The sequence below is a fragment of the Candoia aspera genome, chromosome 1 (genome assembly GCF_035149785.1).
Source record: "Candoia aspera isolate rCanAsp1 chromosome 1, rCanAsp1.hap2, whole genome shotgun sequence".
Classification (NCBI taxonomy): Eukaryota; Metazoa; Chordata; class Lepidosauria; order Squamata; family Boidae; genus Candoia; species Candoia aspera.
The window spans coordinates 2,543,661-2,562,301 of NC_086153.1; the positions used below are offsets into that span (position 1 = coordinate 2,543,661).

General features: G+C 52.6%; 1 protein-coding gene across 1 annotated transcript; it reads left to right on the forward strand.

Moving 5' to 3' along the window:
- The first annotated feature begins 3,413 nt into the window (after window positions 1-3,413).
- ADORA2B (adenosine A2b receptor) lies at window positions 3,414-18,256 on the forward strand. Its single transcript, XM_063295986.1, has 2 exons — window positions 3,414-3,739; window positions 17,548-18,256. Exons 1-2 carry the CDS (start codon window positions 3,420-3,422, stop codon window positions 18,245-18,247), a joined length of 1,020 nt encoding a protein of 339 aa, XP_063152056.1. The 5' UTR covers window positions 3,414-3,419; the 3' UTR covers window positions 18,248-18,256.
- The last annotated feature ends 385 nt before the right edge of the window (window positions 18,257-18,641 follow it).

Here is an 18,641-nt window from a genome sequence, read left to right on the forward strand (position 1 = left end):
AGCCTGGTGTTTCTCAAACTTGGCCACTTTAAGACCTGTGGACTTCAACTCCCAGAATTCCCCAGCCAGCATGCCCTGGCTGGGGAATTCTGGGAGTTGAAGTCCACAGGTCTTAAAGTGGCCAAGTTTGAGAAACACTGCTATAGCCCAATCTTAAACACACATCGGTCGAAAAAGCAGCTCACAATTCTATTGCAAGCAGACCGGCTGAGAACTACCTACTTGCCCGCTTAATCAACGGCCACATTTTACCCATGGAATCAGCTTTTTTTACCCACTTGATTTTGCACCAACTTTATGCTTTAAAAAAAAGAAGTTAATCCTTCTTTCCTTGGCAAAGGATGGATCACAGGGAAATCTGCCAAAACCCCCCCCCCCTGATATTTTTGTAGAGTCAAGAAGCTTCTTTGTCATTAATTTCAAAGCTGCCCTCAAGGGCCGATGGCTAATGCCACCGTATTCTCATTAGGGTAGCCTCGGTCCTCATCAGGCTGACCCCAGCACTGGAGAACCACCTTGCACTAGCAACTGCCCTGCCAGGGAGGAAAAGATGAAAATCACTGCAGGTGGTACACCTTGCATCCTCGATCGGGTTTTCACACACGCGTTTTTTCTGGCACAAGAAATATCTTCCACAGGTCCGTTCTTTGGATGGGGCAACAGCTACCAGCTTGAACCACAAATGCTTTGGGTGGGCAGCTGGGCCTTTTCGGATTTGACGCCCAACACATCTGGATGGCACCAGGTCGGGGAAGAAGGCTGACTCAGGGGTGGAGTAGGTGTGCATGCTCAGCCATCGAGCGCCTGCCTGCCCTGAGCAGAAGTAGAACAACTTTTGCACATAATGCACGGGTACAGTGGTGCATATTTCACCACAGGGCAACTTGGGGGCAGCTCAGTGTGAAAACGACTTGATTGCGCCAGACCGGGGGTGGATCAAAGTGCAGGTGAGTCAGTTCAAATCACGAGCGGTTGGTGCACGACCATCCCGGCCTGCAGTGAGTGTTGAAGATTATCTCTCGCTCAATTTTTGTACTTTCACGTCAGGCAGGATCAGGCCAAAGTCCAGCCAAATCCCGGATCTGTGTCACATTTCTCAACTCCAGTGTCATCCTGCAAAGCATATGGCTAATAGGCTCTCCTTGTTCCTCCTCAGGGACGAATCATTCAGTGGTACACTGCTCCTGAACACGTAGGCTCCACCTAGGTGTCATTATGATAATTAGCAGACCTCTTCATCTGCTCTTTTATGCACATTAAGATGCAATTACTTGAATCTGGAGAGCCAGTTCGGTGTCGTGGCTAAGGCACTGGGCGAGAAACTAGGAGGTGGTGAGTTCCAGTCCCGCCTTAGGCACAAAGCCAGCTGGGGGACCTGGGGCCAGTCAGTTTCTCTCAGCCCTGGAAAGGAGACAATGGCAAACCACTTCCGAAAAACTTTGTCAAGAAAACTGCAGGGACTTGTCCAGGCAGTCTCCGAGAATCGGACAAGATTGAATGGATTAAAAAAAAAAATGAATTTGAGCTTACTCTGAGCCTCCCATCCTCTGCAGACATCTTAAGATTAAGAAGGGACGAGGTTGAGGTGAAATTTGGATCTACTCTCCCTGCTTCTGGGCACAAACCTGTTAGATTTGCCATGTTATAAATATTGCTTTCAATCTAACAAATGCTTTGCGCTGTGGTTTATTGTTCTGTTCTGGAGACCAAAAGCATCATGGCTTTTAAATAAATGTAAATATTGCTCCGGGGCGATAACAGGAAACAAGAGAAACAGGGAGGAACAACAACTCCAAGGTGCAAAGGCACCCGACTCTCAGCTTCACACAGATCCAGCTGGGTGCAGGCCCAGAATGGAGTTCTATGGAGGCGGCCCTGACGGATGGGTGGAGACATTGTGCGCTGCAACACTTTGTTGCAGCTGAAAGGTAACTTATTTATCCGGTTTTTATTATTTTATTGCTTCGATTTTGTAGCTGTAGGAAGAGGCTTGGCTAATAAGCAATTTAAGCTAAATGCAGAAATGCCTGGTTGTTTTGTTTTGTTTTGTTTGAGAGAGCTGCTGGCTGCCAAGGGTTTAATCTTCTTGATTGCCCTCGAGCGACTGCAGGCGTTTGCAAACAGCGCCGGCTTTCGGGTTTCACCAGACCGTGAGGGGAGAGAAGGCGAAGCGAAGCGGCTGCCCAGCCGAGCTGGCGCGTTTCAGCGCCAAGGCCGGCCGGCCGGCCGGCTTCGGTCGTCCTCGGCCCCGTGGGCACCGCGTCGTGCGGAGGCGTGCCGGGCGGGCAGCCTCGGGTTCGGCTTGCCGGCTGCTTTACCGGCGCGGCACGAGAGGCGCGCGCGGGCAAGACCGGCTGGGTCCGCGAGCCCCGATTAAAGCTGGGGCGGGCGGGCGGGAGGCTTGGCGGCCCCCTCGCCCTCCTGGCCGCTCGGCCCGCCGACGGGGCCCGGGGCACGCAGGCACTTGCCCACCCCGCGGCCAGGCGCCGGTGGGCAGGATGGGGAGCGTGGCTTCGCGGACCGGCCCTCGACGCGCGCCGTGCTGGCGGCTCCCCGGCAGGGAAACGGCGACTCCAGGGCCGAGCCGCGGGGAGCTCTGGGCGCGCTCCCTCTGAGCATGGGCAAAGCGCACCTCCCTCCGGAACGCCGGCGCGGGCGCCTCTTCCCTTTGCCGGAGAGGAGAAAGCGGCCGGGAAGGAGCGGGGGCGGGGCGGGGCGCGGCGGGGGGTCCCCGGCGCGCGTCCGCGGCCAGGCGCTCCTGGAGAAGCTCGGCGGAGAGGGGGGTCTCCTCTCCTCCGCCAGCCCCGCGAGGTGGGCCGGGCCGGGCCGGGCCGGGTCGGGCCGGGCGGGACCGCGCCGCCGAAGCCCGGCTCCCAGACCGGCGGCGCAGCCGGGGGCCGCGTGGCACCGCCCGCCTCGCCCTGCCCTGCCCTTCCGGGCGCAGCCGCGGGGCCGGGGCGGGAGAGGCGCCCAGCAAGGCTCGGGACTTACGGGAGTGGCGCCCGCAGCCAATCGCCGCCCGGCCCGGCCCCGCCCCGCCCGCGATATAGCCGGGCCGGTGACCCCTCCGCCGCCAGAGGCGAGCGGCCGCCGCGCGGAGTGCTTGCGTCCAGCCGGCCCGGCCGTGTCCGTCCCGTCCGGTCGCGGGAAAGCGCAGCGCGCCGGCCGGGCTCCGAGGGCGGGCCACGCCGGGCGGGCACCGCTTCTGCCCCGCGCGGGGCGGCGGCGGCTGGACCAGCCCCGGGCGCGCGCGGTCGCCCCTCCGCCCGCCTCTCCGCCCCGGGCCCCGCGGCTGCGCCCCGCCGGCGTCCGGCACATGGCCCCGGGCGCGGCCCCTCCGCGGGGATGCGCGCCCCGCCGCTGAGCCCCGCGCGGGGACCTGCCTCCTCCGGCGCGCGGCGGGCGGGCGGTCCCGGGCCATGGATTGGCTGTACATCGCGCTGGAGCTGCTGATCGCGCTGCTGGCCACGCTGGGCAACGTGCTGGTCTGCTGGGCGGTGGCCCTGAACAGCACGCTCAAGACGGCCACCAACTACTTTCTGGTCTCGCTGGCCGTGGCCGACATCGCCGTGGGGCTGCTGGCCATCCCCTTCGCCGTGACCATCAGCGTGGGCCTGGAGACGGACTTCCACTGCTGCCTCTTCCTGGCCTGCTTCGTGCTGGTCCTGACCCAGAGCTCCATCTTCAGCCTGCTGGCCGTGGCCGTCGACCGCTACGTGGCCATCAAGATCCCGCTTAGGTAGGGCGGCGCAGCCGGGCTCGCTGGCGTGAGCGACGTGTCTTGGTCGGGGTTGCTTGGGGTCCCTGGCGGAGGGTGCCCACCAGTTGCTCACGGAAGGCAGGGAGGGCATGTGGTGGGTGGAGGATGGGGGTGTGGGTTTCAGGGGGTTGCCTTTCTGGGGCAGCCTGAGATCTACCCCTCCCCTCCCCCAGGGGCCGGTAATTCCCTGGGTTTGAGCCTTGTGGCTCCCAAGCTGTCCTTATCCAAAGGTCAGACCCCTTGGACTGAGTTCGATTATGCGCCATGGCAGTCGGGTTGGTAAATTCTGGTGGGAGTGAGCTACGCAGCTTCCGAGCATAATGCCTGCCCTCCTGGCTGTGGTGTTCCCCTCCCTGACCTCATCTGCCAGGAAGCTTTGAAGGCTGCTCTGGATGGCCGGCCGCCTTTCCTCTGGCCTCAGTTCTCTTGCCTGGCGAATGGGCATTGGGCGGGGTTACCGAAGGCGGTGCTGGGGAGACTAAATTGGGCCCCCAAGCAGAGTCGGGCCCCTTCCAGCAGCCTGCACTCAAGAACATGAAAGCACCACCTTCTTTTCTTCAGATTTGATGCTTGTGGTTAATAATAGACGTTGACTAATTTATGGCCAAGAGGCCCGCCCATTTCTGTTTGCTATGATTCGCAGTCCTCCTTGAGAAGATGGTGGTCCTGCTGGTTCAGGAGCAGACTATCTTAGATTACAATTTTTTCAGCTTGGCATGGATGCCAGGTTTTCCCAAGAGCCTCTGCTAGGCTTTCCTTTAGCTGAAATGAACCGGGCGGTTTTTTTTAAAGAAAACCTTCACAACATCCCTGCCAGGTAGGTTAGGCTGAGAGCGGCCTAAAGGCAATCGGTGGCTTGGTTCGCACAAAAGACTAAACCCAGGTTCATGTAGCACGCAAGACCAAACCCACCCTCGGATGGGTTCCCATGAAGGCTGACTATGTAATAGTCACTCCAGAGACTTTATAATAATGGTTTTTATTTATTCACTGTTTTTATCTCATTGTTGTATGCCGTCCAGAGTTGCCTTGTGCAAGATGGGAGGCCATACAAATGTTATCAATCAGTCAATCAATGCATTCCCACAATCTTCTGATCCACAAGTGATCCAACCTCATTTTAGGCTTAATGGGTTGTGTGAACTCAGCCTGTGAGCTTTTTCCTTCCTAAAACACGCTTCCTCCCAGCCAGTAGCAGCCCCTTGCAGATTTCCCAAGACAGTTAACTTCTGTGAAGCCAAGTCCTGGAGCAGCCCAGGAGCGTGGGATGCGTTGTGCAACAGATGTGTTCAGATCTGACGTGAGACTGCAAGCTGAGATAAACTGCCCCTGAACCTGGAGGTTTCACGGGAGCTAGTGTGGGGAGTGAGGATGAAACACAAATTCAGCTGGTGCCCTCCGAATGTGGGGGCTCAGTCAGGGTCTCTTTGAAGCCAGAATGCTTTGGGAATCTTCCCCCGAAGGGCGAATGTGAGAAGAGGGCCACCTGGCTGCCGTGTTTAATGGCTGGCTGGCTTTCTATTTTCAATCATGACACGTGTGAAAAACAGGCGTAACGTCGATTGAACTGTCACAGCTGCCATCTTGACTTTTTTTGCCGTCCCGCAGACACCCCAGATGTGATGCTCCATCCTATCCCATTCACAAACTCAAATCCTAGAGTTGAAAGGAACCCTTGAGGTCATCCAGCCCACCCCTGCCAACCAAAGACTCCAGGATGGCTGGTGGTCCAGCCTCTCCTCAAACACATCCAACGAAAGGGAGCCCCCACCTCACCAGGCTGGGGGTTCCGTTTCCCAACTGCCGTCACCCTTCACCTGGGCATGGGATGAACCCCCTTTCCAAGTCCCCACAACCCGTTGGTGCATCAACTCGCCAAAGTTAAGTTCGCTCAAGGTTTGAAGGTTTGAATCCCAGCCTGCCTGTTGGCATGGGTGGACCTCCTCGCTCTTCACCTGCGGTGTGAACACGGACCCCGGCTGTTTCCCACTGATCCTGTGAGCGCGCCTCCCCTTCTCAGGGGCTTTGACTTTCCCTGCACCCCTTTCCCAGTGTCCACAGGCGTGGCTCGTCCCTGGGATTCCTCCTCGTTGTTTGAAGTGGCCGGTTTGGGTCGACATCCCAGGCGGTCTGCCAAGAGTTTGGATGGGAATGACTCGCCCCCCTCTTATTTTTAAAAAGCAAATTTGCATGAGCGTACCAGATGCAGCAGCTGCATTTTCGGTGTCTCTGGCTAAAGGCCTGGTGCTCCCTCTGTGTTGAAATCGTCTGAATGGGCGGGGTAGCCATTCCTCTTCCTTTCTGCAAGGCACCCCTTGCTTGTCTTCTGGGGGCGGGGGTTGATCCTGGAGCACAAGTTTTCCCAAATTATTATATTGGCAGAAGAATGAACCGTTTCCTGAAGGCGAATTGCTTCGGTTTAGTCACCGTTTACGGCAATCTTTACCAACTGGGCTTTTTTTTTTTTTTTTGGCAGCTGGGACTAGAACTCCCATTATCTCCAGCCAGCTGGGGATAATGGGGGTTGCAGTCTGAAAGGAGCGGTGAGTTGTCTTTCTACCCCTGGGCTGCTAAAAAGGCTGGAAAAGAGAACTGGGTGGGTACTCACTGCCGGCAAAGTATTGTACAACTGTGGACTTCTGGAAAAGGAACAAGACGGGGCTGTGGGCATGGGATCTGTGCATTGCAAACAATTGGACTTTTGCTGAGAGGAGGGTGGCAAAATGTTGATTTAAAATATTAATTTAAACTTACCCTCCCTTGTTTCCCTGTCCCTGGGCTCTTGAGCTAAAGGGTGCCAGAAAATGACGGCCCCCTCCAATGTAATCCTGGAGGATTATGGGCTGAAAAAAAACCTGCTGGGCCTCGGCCATTGATGCTCTGGAGGGAATGGGAATATGCATGATCCTGCATCATTTCCTTATTAACTTTTTCGGGGGAGGCAGCTTGGCTGTTCTGCCATGAGATTGCATCCTTGAGTAACAGAGCCTGCCTAAGTTAAATTCAATCAAACGCCGAGGAATGGGATCACTGGCCCGGGAGCATCATCCCTGCCGTTTCTGGCTGCGAGGGCTGATGCTCCCGTCGCCCGATGGCATCGCTCTCACATGGATGGGAGAGGGGCTTTGGGGAAAGTCAAGCATCTGTTGGTCTTAGTATTATTATTATTTAGATTTGTTTTCATGGAGGGGGATGAAAGACTTCCTGAAGGTGGAGAAAGGAGGGAGAGGAAGGGAATGGAGTCTTCTGGAAGAGGGCATGGCTGGCTGGCAGGCAGGCAGGCCGGCACCCCACTGTGCGTTTTTTTAATTGCCAAAGCCGCTTCTTTCCAGTGTAAACGGGTTAGTCTGCCCGGCTGTGTCTGGGCTGTGTGTTTCTGTGAGAACATGGCCACGGATGACGCCGTGGTTAAGCTGCTGTGGGGGAGACAAGATGGGGCATGAGCTGCACCCCCTCCCTTCCCTCCCCATGACTCCCAGCCCGGTGCTGATGGTCGGAAGCGACCGAAGGGTTTCCGCCCTTAAATCGGTGTGTCTTATGGAGAGCTGATTGCTGTTTTGATAGCTACAGAAAGCCGATGTCCTAGCCTGGGGCTTGGATTTAGGCAGGAGCTTGTAGGCATTGGGCCACTCCGTCATGTGGAGCAGCCAGCGGCGACTTGTATTCCCACATCTGGAAAGCATCAGCCGGAGAAGGCCGCCTTCGGGGTATGTTTCTCAATTCTGCGCCAGAAGGGGCAGCGCTGAAGCCCTGGCTGAGCCCAGCTTAGAGAAAAAGGCTCGGTGCTGGATGTTTGGCCCCCAGGGGGTCTCTGGTCGAGTCTACAGGATGTGCTATGTGCTGGCCCTTTATGGCCTTTCCTCCCTAGCAAGGTGCAGGGAGGAAATCCAGCTGATTCCAGATGAGGCGGCAAAAGCCATGATCTGCAGTTGAGGAAATCGGGCACTGGTGTTGCTTTTCCTAAAAAAGACCCCCGTGGTTGAGGGCCTGAACCTCAGCACAGCCCGTTCTTGGAAGGGCAGGTGGTAGCCCCAGGGGAGAAGTCGCTTTCCTTCCAGGCCAGATTCCTGAAGGGACGTCTTTTGGAGGGGAGTTGCCGCCTCTGGGGCTTCTGCCAAAACGCTCCCAGGACCTGGCCGGTCGGAGCTAGTGGTATCTCACCATTGGCTGGGTTCGCACAACCCTCTAGGCTGGGCGCACGTGATGCGGAGAGGTTGGGTTCAAAGGTTGGCAACCCAGACCTCATCGTAGCAGGTTGGGTGAAACCGGCCCTGGTGTTAAATCTCACTGGTTTAGGCTTCACATGTTCTGAGCCTGCGCCCGTTCCGCTTGGCTAACCCAGGTTTAGGCTGTTGTGTGAAGCCGGCCTGTGAATTTCCGATTTTGACCATGCAGACCCTCAAATGGGCTGGCAGGGGAGCGCCTTAAAAAGCATCTGCTTGCGGGCACCCCTGGAGCTCGGGGGCTGGGAAGGAAGTGGCCCCCAAACATGGAACCAGCTGGAAGAAAGATGTTCATCTCGGAGTCCTCGCCTGTTTTCAATTTATGCGCTTCTCTTAACCCCAGTTGACATTCAAGCATCACTTTGCTGTGGAGTCCCTGGTGCTCTCTGAGCTTGGCGGTTGGCTGGCAGACGTTTCGTTGCCCGACTAGTCTGCCAGCCAACCGCCAAGCTCAGAGAGCACCAAGGACTCTGCAGTTCAGCCCTGAGCTACAGAGATTGATATGTGGGGGGAAAGCCTTTTGGGCGTGACCGATGTTTCTGATGTCATCTCGCATGTGGTACCGAGGTCAGCCGTCTCTGAGCACATCAGTTCCCTTTAGCCCTCTTGCCTAAATCTTCTCCACAGCATCCTTTTTGCAAGAAGCTGTTTCAGCTAGGAGTCGTCACATCTTCAGGCAGTGAGTTCCACCGGCTGAGCTGCCCAGGGGCTGTTTCGCCCTGCACATTTAAACCTGGTGTGGGGCCAATGAAACAAAGGAAAGGGAAGGAGGCCTGACGCATACTGGAACTGTGTAGGGTGTAATCTGATTTGCACTGTTTACTTTAAGCAGGAGTGAAACCCTCATCTCCTGATTACGGAGGACAAAGCTCAGATTAGACACTTTCCTTTGCATCGAGATCTGTCCCAGCATGTTCAGCATGACCCTGATCTGCCTAATTTGAACTGAAAATTCACTGGAAAAATGTAGGCAGAGCGAGGCTGCAGGATCCTGGAAGTCTGGACGCATCTGCCCAAACGGCAGCCCTTCCTCCCCCACTCCCTCTTTCTCTTCCCCTTCCTTCCCTTCCTCCATCCCTCTCTCTCTCTGTCTCTCTCTCTCTCATGCTGCCGAATCTTCAACCCTCACAGTAGCTTGCAATTGTGCATTAAGGTGCAGTAAATCTGCAATCTATCTGTATGATTGCTAGGAATCAAAAACGACTTCCATCCATCCATCCATCAAAAGTTTCCCCCATATACTAAAAGGAATGCGACACGCAACAGGAATAATGATTTGATATTGGACAAGTTTCGCTCCTGGAGCCTGGAAAAGAATTGGTTTTTAAAAGCTTCTGGAGGACTTTTCCAAAGAGGGCAGGTCTGAAGTGGGGCGGGTTCCTGTTCCATAATGCAGTCCCAGGAGGGAAAATAGTGCTTTATGCCCTCAGCCCCCCACTCGCCAGAATGGGGGACCACAGCTAGCATCTTCCAGGAAGACTTCCTTGGACAGCTCAAATCCTGCAGGAGGAGGTGGTTGTGCAAACACCTTGATGACCAGCCATAAAGATTTTATTGAGCCAAAACGAGAGTCCGTGAGCTTGGATGCCAAGAGAAATCGGCTAGCTTGATTGAATTAGCAGCTGTCTTCGCTTATTATTATTATTGGCCAGGAAGTTATGCTCTTATTACTCCAGCTGTTGATTCTGCGATGCCCTAAAATGGCAAATGAGTTTGTATGACTTCCCCAGCCCCCAGGAATAAAATTAACAATTTCGTTGGGGTTAGGTGGGACAGGAAAAAAAAAGAAGAGATGGTTTGTTTTTAAGAATTAGGAAGGCATCTCTTTAGCAAACGAAAGCAATGATGGGTCTCGTGCAACTTTATAAGCTAAAATAAGATTGAGGTACTGAACTTCCCTGAGATTTGAAGCCACAGGGGTCTGGTAGGAGTTGCAATGATATTACATGCACATTGGTGTCAATTGCACAATCATGCTGTGATGCATGTGATGTTGTCACAGCTCCTACAAGTTCCCTGTGGTTGATAGAGAAGCGGGAGGCTGAACAACGTGAGCAAAACCCCTAAATTATAACACTGGCAGGGGTCCCAAGCAAAGAAATCTCTCTGAGAAAGGTCTTTGCTGGGGGTGGGGTTTAGGACCCCTGCCAGTGTTATAATTCAGGGGTTTTGCTCACGCTGTTCTGGATGTTTTCATTTCCTGCTCTGAACTTTCTGGAAAAAAGAAACCTTTTTTTTTTTTAATGGAGTTATTGCATGCCCCCTAACAAGCCATGATTCATGGCTAAGAACTTTAGGTCTGTTGCATCTTGTCTGTCCTTTTAGTTGTAGAGAGATCACGCCTGAGTGGGGTGGAAGAGATCATTTTCCAGAAATTGTTCACCTCCTACGTTTTCTACTCCCGAGTCTCTGAAAGCATCCAGTCCAAAAAATGGAATATTTTATACAATTAATGTGATACCTCATGCGAGTTATGTTGGCCAGCTTTAGAGCTGTAATTGACTTTTTCCCAAAGTCTAAGGCACCATTTGGGCTGTTCTACATTTTTGGTGCTTTGCTTTCTTCTTTTTTTAATGGAAAGCACATCTCTTTCAAAATATTTTAGAAATCTGAGTTAAATCTACTGCGTATACAGCTTATTCCCTACTGAACCTATTGAAGATTGGGACCTAAAGTATGAATGGCATTTCTTAGGATAATATTTTGATTTTGATATTGGCGGCTAAGAGAAAATAATAGTTGAGATAGTTGAGATATAATGTACAATTTATTGTCTTTTTTAAAAAATGTTTTTGTTAATCCTGAAATAGATCTTGAATTGATTCCCCCTGGGTTGGACTGCAAAATCTGCAGCGGTTACACAGTGGGAGCCTGGCCCTTTCTTACAAGCTCACGCAAAAAGGAGGCTGGGTTTCCACTGTGTGAGTGTGGATGTCACCTTGCCTTTTTTGACACCCTTCCTGCAGATACGCCAGAGAGTAATTCTACTTTTCCTGATCAGTTAGACTGACTGTGGCCAGATCTGGATGATTCAACGACTGCTTATGTGCCATCAAGTCGGTGTTGACTCTTAGTGACCACGCAGGTAGATCTTCACCATGATGATCTTTCCCCAACCTGGTCCTTCAGGTCTTCCAACAGGGCCTCCATCACTGCTGACACTGAGTCCCTCCACCTTGCTGCTGATCGTCCTCTTCTTCTCTTCCCTTCCACCTTTCCCACCATTATGGAGCTGGGTCTTCACATTGATTGCTTATGTTCTATCAAATCAGTTTCCACCCTTAGCGACCACAGAGATAGACCTTCTCCAGGAGGATGTGTGTCCAGCCTAGTCCCCCAGGGGTGCCCCCATCCCCACTGTAGCAGTCCATCTACCTTCTTGTTGGTTGTCCTCTTCTTCTCCTTCCTTCCACCTTTCCCAGCATCAGAGCCTTCTCCAGGGATTTGGGTCTTCACATCATGTGCCCCAAGTAGGATCATTTGACCTGGACATTGGTGCCTTGAGTGAGAACTCTTGAGTTGATTTATTCAAAGATCCATTGGTTTGTTTTCTTGGCTCTCTGTGGTCTTCTCAGGAGTCTTCTCCCACCCCAAAGATCCAAAGCATCTATTCTCTTTCTATCCTACTTGTTCAAAGTCCACCAGATCTGAATACCACCCTTTCAAAGGGACATGGAGTGGGTTCAGAGGTCTGGAAACTGTCCAGAGAGGAACACTTTGAGAGGCTGATCACGTTTCACTTACAAGGGGGAAGACTGATGGGAGACATGAAAGCAGTCTGTAAATATCTAAAAGTCTGTTACGTGCGGGGGAGTGAACACGCTCTGTTTTGAAGCAGAGAGCAGGACAACAAACAATAGGTAGGAACTCAAAGGAAGGGATTGTGGCTGGAGGCTTTCGAATGGGAGCTGATGGCACCTGTTGGATTGATTTAGGATATTGCTGCACTAAGTAAGGGTTGAGCTAGATGACCTTAGAGATCCCACCCAGCTTGTACTTTTTTTGATTATGAGAACCCCCCCACCCTCCTTCCTGGCCATTCAGTCATTTCTTGGGATAATTGAGACCTTAAATTCCAGATAATTTGAGGCAATAAGGCAAGCCGTCTACCACCTGGCCTTTGGAAAAAATTCAGTCCAGATGACAGCGTGCAATTCCATTGATCCTTCTGGCCAAAATTCAGGGCCTCCCAAGGGTTTCTCGAGGCTGCTCCTGGCGTCAGGCACCTGCTCCGAATGTGAGGGGTCCTGCATTCAATCTGGGATCAAAAGATCAGAGCTCGGGGGCAGAAAAGATGCTTCTCTGCCTGATACCCAGGGAGCTATAGGCAGCTAACCAGGGGCCGATGGCCCAGCTGAGCATGGTGGTGCCCTGTTAGGATTTATTTCAAAGTGACTCATCAGGAAGACAATCTCGATTAAAGATGACATTTTGGTCTGATGCTCCTTAATTCAGGAGCTTGTCAGGAGTGGGGTGGGGGGGTGTTTCATCAAAGAAAGGGGTCCTAAGATTTTCCAAGTGGGAACTGACCCTGTTTCCAATGTGGCAGCAGCATATTTCTTCGCCCCCAGTTTGGGTAGAGTTTCCAACAATAATAGTTAAAATGACAACAATAACCTTTCCAAATGTTGTGGGTTTTTTTTTTTCTCCCTTGAAAGTTTGCATTTGTTGCAAGTTCACAGTCAGGGTTACAAGTGCAGGCAGAACAAAACCACGCTCATACCCACTCACAAAGAGTCAAGTCATATTTTCCAAAATCTGTCCCTCCTCTCCCTACCACTCCAGATGAGCTGTATAAACAGCTCCAAATTTCTGAATGTTATTGAAAAAAAAAGTTGTTTGGATATAGCAGGAGAGATGGGCTTGGGATGAAAAACAAGCATGAAAAACATTACGTACTGCTACTGTTTCTTTTTAAAATATTCAAAACATGGAGGAGATCCCACCCATTAGATCTGCGCTTCTGGATTTGGTTTCAGCTGTCGCCGTCCTTAAGCTTTTCTGTTTTAATTTGTGAATTTATAGTGCCCTTCCTGTATGTAGGGATAGAAATGCAAGGTAAGAAATCAGAAATCAACCCAGGATGCTGAATTGGGCGCAGCTCAGCCGCTGAACTAGTTCCACAGGATGCTTTGATGGGAAAGGAGAAGGTGGCAAAGGAGAGGACATCAGGAAGCAGGATCCCAAATTTAGCAGGGGCAATTTCAGATGAAGAGCAGTCGACCTCAAGATGGCAAGAGAATGCTGTGGAAATGGGTTTGGGAAGACTATTCTGGCTGCAATTGTGGGAAACCTTATTCTCCCCTTTTTTTTTCCTTCTATGAATGAAATCTAACAAACAAAAATAAACGCGGTACAACAGTAACGATGCCATAAAAAACAGGATATGTAACAGGGATAAGAATGAGCTAAAAGTGAAAAAAGGAAAAAGGAGCTAGATCAGTCCTTTAACATATTATTAAACCAAGGCCAGAAGCAAACACCAAACTCCTCCTTTTATTTAGGTATGTATTTAATTTGTACGCTGTCCAACTCTCAGGGACTCTGGGCAGCTCACAAGTAAAAATGTTAAATAAAGAAACAATAAGAAACAAAAAGTCTCATTTCTACAGTGTGAAGATGCCCTGAAAATTGGCATTGAAGACACCTGTTGAATATCTGCCATGGCATTTGGGGTGTTCCTTCCTTCCTTTAATCCCTTTGCTGGTTTGGCAGAATATGTTAAAGCCAAAACAACCACACTTAGTGTGTTACACACTAAACCACAGACATCAATCCTAACCCAGTCTGTTGGGGGGCTGGTCAAGAAGGTCAAGACAGCAGCTGCAGCCATGTGACTGCATAGCTGCAGCTGCCATCTTGACTTTTTTGACCCCCAGTGCTTGGGACTCAGGTAAAAAATAAGCAAGCTTGGGATAGCCAGGTCTGTACTTGACCTGGCTAAGAGTTTGGGGCAAGACAGTCACATGTGAGTGATTCATGGGAAGACCCAACGTGTTGGAACCCTCTGCAGATCTTCCATTCCCCGTTTGCCGGCGAGGAACGTCTGCAGTTTCTTGGAGAACTGGCATGGAGCAGGGGTTGGGTTAGATGACCTCAGAGGCCCCTTCCAGCTGTATGACATTATTACTCTAAGAAGCTGAGGTGTTGACAGGAGCGTTAAGGAGAAGAGGAAATGTCTGGGTTTCCCTGGCCCACTGTCTGGGAACGAGGGGCGCCCGTGTTCTGACCCAACTTCGCCCTCCGGGTTCTTGCTGGTAGGGCTGAACAAAAGCTTGTGAAAAAGAGGCCTCCCTCAGACATGCATTATTCAGGGGCAGTGTCTGCAAACAGCCAGAGGAGGGTCGAGGCACATTTGCGCATTAATGGCAGAATCAATAATTGATCAATTAATTGATGCCAAGACAAATGAGATAAAAGAGCCAAAGAAGGCCTCTTTGGGGTATTAATAATTTATGAGCGTGTATAAAGTGCTTGGGGAAAGTTTTGTTTTGGGAGGAGCAACTGCACTTGCGTTCTGCCCACAGGAAAAGAGATGAAAAGAATAAGGAAAGGGGGGGTATCTTTGTCTCCCCAACGCCAGCTGTCTCCTCAGTCACCAAATTCCTGGGAATTAGCCGTGTTCCCAGATGGTCCAAGTGATCCACGTGCATCATTTCCTTTCTGGGCTTCACCCAGCCCTGTCTTGCATGTGTCGGATTCTTCTCATAGACCCCTCATGTGCCATTCCCTCCAAAGCGACTGACTACAAACGCCCAAATCTGTCTTGCCACATCCCGGAAACCTGCTTTTCCTGCAAATGTGGCTTCCATTTTTCTGCCTCCTGCTCAGGATGCTTGAGAATTTCTGCTGCGTTTCCCGGGGAGGGTTTTTGAGATTCCAGATCGCTGGAGCCCGTGCAGAACCTTAATGGCTGGTATGGCTGCTGTTTTATTTTGTGCATCTTTCCGTCTGCTGAATTCTCTTTGGGAGAAATTTCCTTCGTTAAGTCTTCTTTTGGGATCCAAAGGTGGGAAGCCAGGGAGTCTGCAAACCGCAGGACAGATGATAGTACAGGTAGTCCTCGACTTACGACCATTCGTTTAGCAACTGTTTGACATTATGACGGTGCTGGAAAAAGTGACTTACGGCTGGTCCTCGCACTTATGACTGTTGCAGTGTCTCTGCGGTCACATGATCAAAATTTGGGCACTTCAAAACTGGCATGTATGCACGACAGTTGCAGCGTCCCAGGGCCATGTGGCCACCATTTGCGACCTTCCCAGCCAGCTTTCGACAAGCACAGTCAATGGGGAAAGCCAGATTCGCTTAACGACCACATGATTAACTTAACGACCGTGGCAAAAAAGGTCATAAAATCAGGCGTGACTCACTTAACAGCCGCCTCACTTAGCAACAGAAGTTCCATCCCAATTATGGTTGTAAGTTGAGGACTACCTGTACAGTACCACCCCCACCCCCAGCAACTTCATAATGCAAGAAATGCAGGAACCCCCATTACTGAGAGAAAATGAGAAAGCCAGTCAATTCACTGAAAATTTAACCAGTGCAGCAAAATGGGTCTGCATCGCGCCAGAACTGCAGAAATGCCCCTGCAGTGATCACTTCTTGTAATGCAGAGCCTCTCTCTCCTTTCCAGCTGCCGTGAATGCAAACTTCAAAATGCGAGGATGCACCTCTTTCATACGACATCGGTGGTGTTTTTCCTAGTCAGGGCCAGTCGGCAACGATTTGATCGGTGTGGCTGGAAAATATTACTCTAAATTGAGCACATGCTTTCAGCTGGGCTGCGGAGGTTTTACAAAGTGGGCCTGACGTTGGCGGATTTGCTCAGGTCCTGCAAAGCTCACGGTGGACCTCTGGACAGTTTAGGTTCTCCGGTGGCTTAATGCAAGCTAGGAGACCCCCCCACCCCCTTGCAAGCAAATAAGGACCATGCCCTTACTGAGGGGCAAGGTGGGAAGGTAACAGGAAGCACCGAGTGAGAGAACGGGACCGTAAATTTTTCTTTCCAACTGCTCTCTGCGTTTGGCCCGGCTGCTTGCAACTTCGCCAGAGCGGCAGGGGCCGGTTCCCATGGAAGTTTGGGGGCAGGGAGGAAGCACGCTGCTGTTTTCAAATGCGGAGGGTGAGCTCAGCAGAGATGCTACGGGAAGAAGCCAAGAAGGGAGCCCAAAACGATCCTCCTCCCCTCTCCCCCACCCTCCAGGGAAGTGTTTGTAATGCAGCAGCTGCTTTTTTTCAGCTGCTGCTGCGGGAGCCCCCCCCTCCCCCCTCCCCCCCCTCAGGCACTTTACAGCACAAGGGTTGTTTGACAAAATCTGGGAGCTTGTACGGCAGCTGGGCAGTTGCATCCTTCTCTGGGAGACCCCGTTCTGTCCTTATTCCCCACCCCACCCCGCCGATCAGGCAGTCTTTGTGGCACTGCAAATGGCCTTTTTAATTTCTCTCTCCCCAAAGTTGTTTTTCACTCTAATGATATTTTGCTGGCTGGGCTCCATCCATAGTTGAAACAACGGATTCCTTTTGTTTTTTTAAGTTGCACTGAGTTGTGGCTCCATGGAAGCGCACGGGACTCCCTACCGACACATGCTAAGCCTCCGCCTCAAAAATTGAGCCATCTTGAGGGGGTGCTGACTCGGCAGACAGTACTCCTTTTTCTGCACCCGTGCCCATCCGGAGAGCAGACGCTCAGGCGCGCAACCAGCTCAAATCTGAAATGTCCTACGATGCGGGTTCAGACCCCTATCGGGTTCGGCCATTTGTTAAATGATTCGGGGCCAAATCCTCTCTGAGCCATGCCTACCTCGCAGGGATATTGGGAGGGAGAATTGCACAGGCCAAATCGCAGCTCTGGAAGGTCAAGCGGGATAGGAACATCAGCAGCCCCATCGCAGAGCAGGGATCCAGCATCCCATTCTTGGTCTGGCACATCTAAACCTTCGGTATTTGTGGAATTTCTGGGAGGGGAAGTGCCGTGCAGTTCAAACCCCTCCATCCTGCTGGTGCTGTCCCACTTCCTGCTGTTTCTCACATCCCCTTGTCGGTCTTGTCCGGCATCCAAGCGTGTCCTGTAGGTTTAGTTCCTCTTTTCTCGTGGCGGGAAACAAGCAGAAGAGAGTGTGAAGGTTGAACAGGTTGGCGGAAACCACTGCCTCTTGCAGGAGCCAACTGTTCCAGGCTAAAAATGGGTTGTGGGGCAACGCCTTGGGAATTTGGGGGGGCAGGGGGGAGGAATCTTCAGAGATGCTCAGTTGCCTGGATCCTCCAGGCTGAGGGGGGCTTTGAGGTGTGCAAAGGTTGGAGAAATGCTCAGGAGTTTGGACAGATCCACAGGACCAGCGTTTCTCAACCTCAGCAACTTTCAGATGTGTGGGCGTCAACTCCCAGAATTCCCCAGCCAGCCATGGAGGGAAGACCCCAAGGGGGCGTGCCCTCCATGTGGCCGGCTCCTTGCACACTCTCATACCTTCCCCTGCAACTGCTTAGCAATCCTACCCTGAGGGACCAAGGTGGGCTTGCTCCCCCTTCTGTGGATCTCACCCTGCTTGTCCCTTGTTGCAGGTACAAGAGCCTCGTGACGGGCAAGCGAGCCCGGGGGCTCATCGCGGTCCTCTGGATCCTCTCGTTCGGCATCGGCCTGACGCCACTGATGGGTTGGAACAGCTGGAAGGCGGGCAAGAACTGCGCCAACAAGACGGGGACCCCCGACGGGGGGAGGCGGGCCTACTGCCGGGTGGAATGCCTCTTTGAGAACGTGGTGCCCATGAGTTACATGGTCTACTTCAATTTCTTTGGCTGCGTCCTCCTCCCCCTCCTCATCATGCTGGGCATCTACGTCAAGATCTTCACAGTGGCCTGCAAACAGCTGCGGCAGATAGAGCTGGTGGGGAACTGCCGGGCGACCCTGCAGAGGGAGGTCAGCGCGGCCAAGTCCCTGGCCATCATCGTGGGCCTCTTTGCCCTCTGCTGGTTGCCCCTCCACATCCTCAACTGCCTCAACCTGTTTTACCCGGGGTTCACCGACAGCAGGCCCCCCTGGATCATGAACTTGACCATCATCCTGTCCCACACCAACTCGGTGGTCAATCCCGTCATTTACGCCTATCGCATCCAGGACTTCCGGTACACCTTCCGGAAGATCCTGTCCCGCTACGTCTTCTGCAAGGCCGAGGACTTCCCCAAGCACCCCAAAGGGAGCAAGGGAGGCGGCAGCCGCCACCTGGCCAGCAACCACCTTAGCGCTTCTCCCACCTGCGGTTGAGGCCGCCCCGGCGGCCAGGAGGACCTTTTCTCTCCCCTGCAAACCGGGGGAGAACCTGTGGCGGGGCACCACCGCTCGATGGGGAACAGCTGCCCGGGATTTTGCATATAAGTTCCTGCATTGCGCAGGGGTGTTTGAGCAAGGAGCCCTCAGTTTTGTTTTGCACAGAATGGTGTTGCTGGACTTCAGCAGCTTTAAGCGGGGTGGACTTCAATTCCCAGAATTCCCCAGCCAGCCATGCAGGCTGGCTGGGGAATTCTGGGAATTGAAGTCCACCCCGCTTAAAGCTGCTGAGGTTGAGCAGTGCCGCTGTGGAATAAAGGGCCTCTCGGCGAGTTCGGAAGTGAACCGCCCTCCTGTTGCCTGAGCCCTTTGTATGGAACGTGAGATTTAA

What these genes read in the sequence shown, in the direction of transcription:
- ADORA2B (XM_063295986.1), top strand. Translation starts at nt 3,420, where the DNA reads ATGGATTGGCTGTACATCGCGCTGGAGCTGCTGATCGCGCTGCTGGCC. An exon ending in GCCATCAAGATCCCGCTTAG is followed by an intron (nt 3,740 to 17,547) that starts GTAGGGCGGCGC and finishes CCCTTGTTGCAG; the next exon opens with GTACAAGAGCCTCGTGACGG.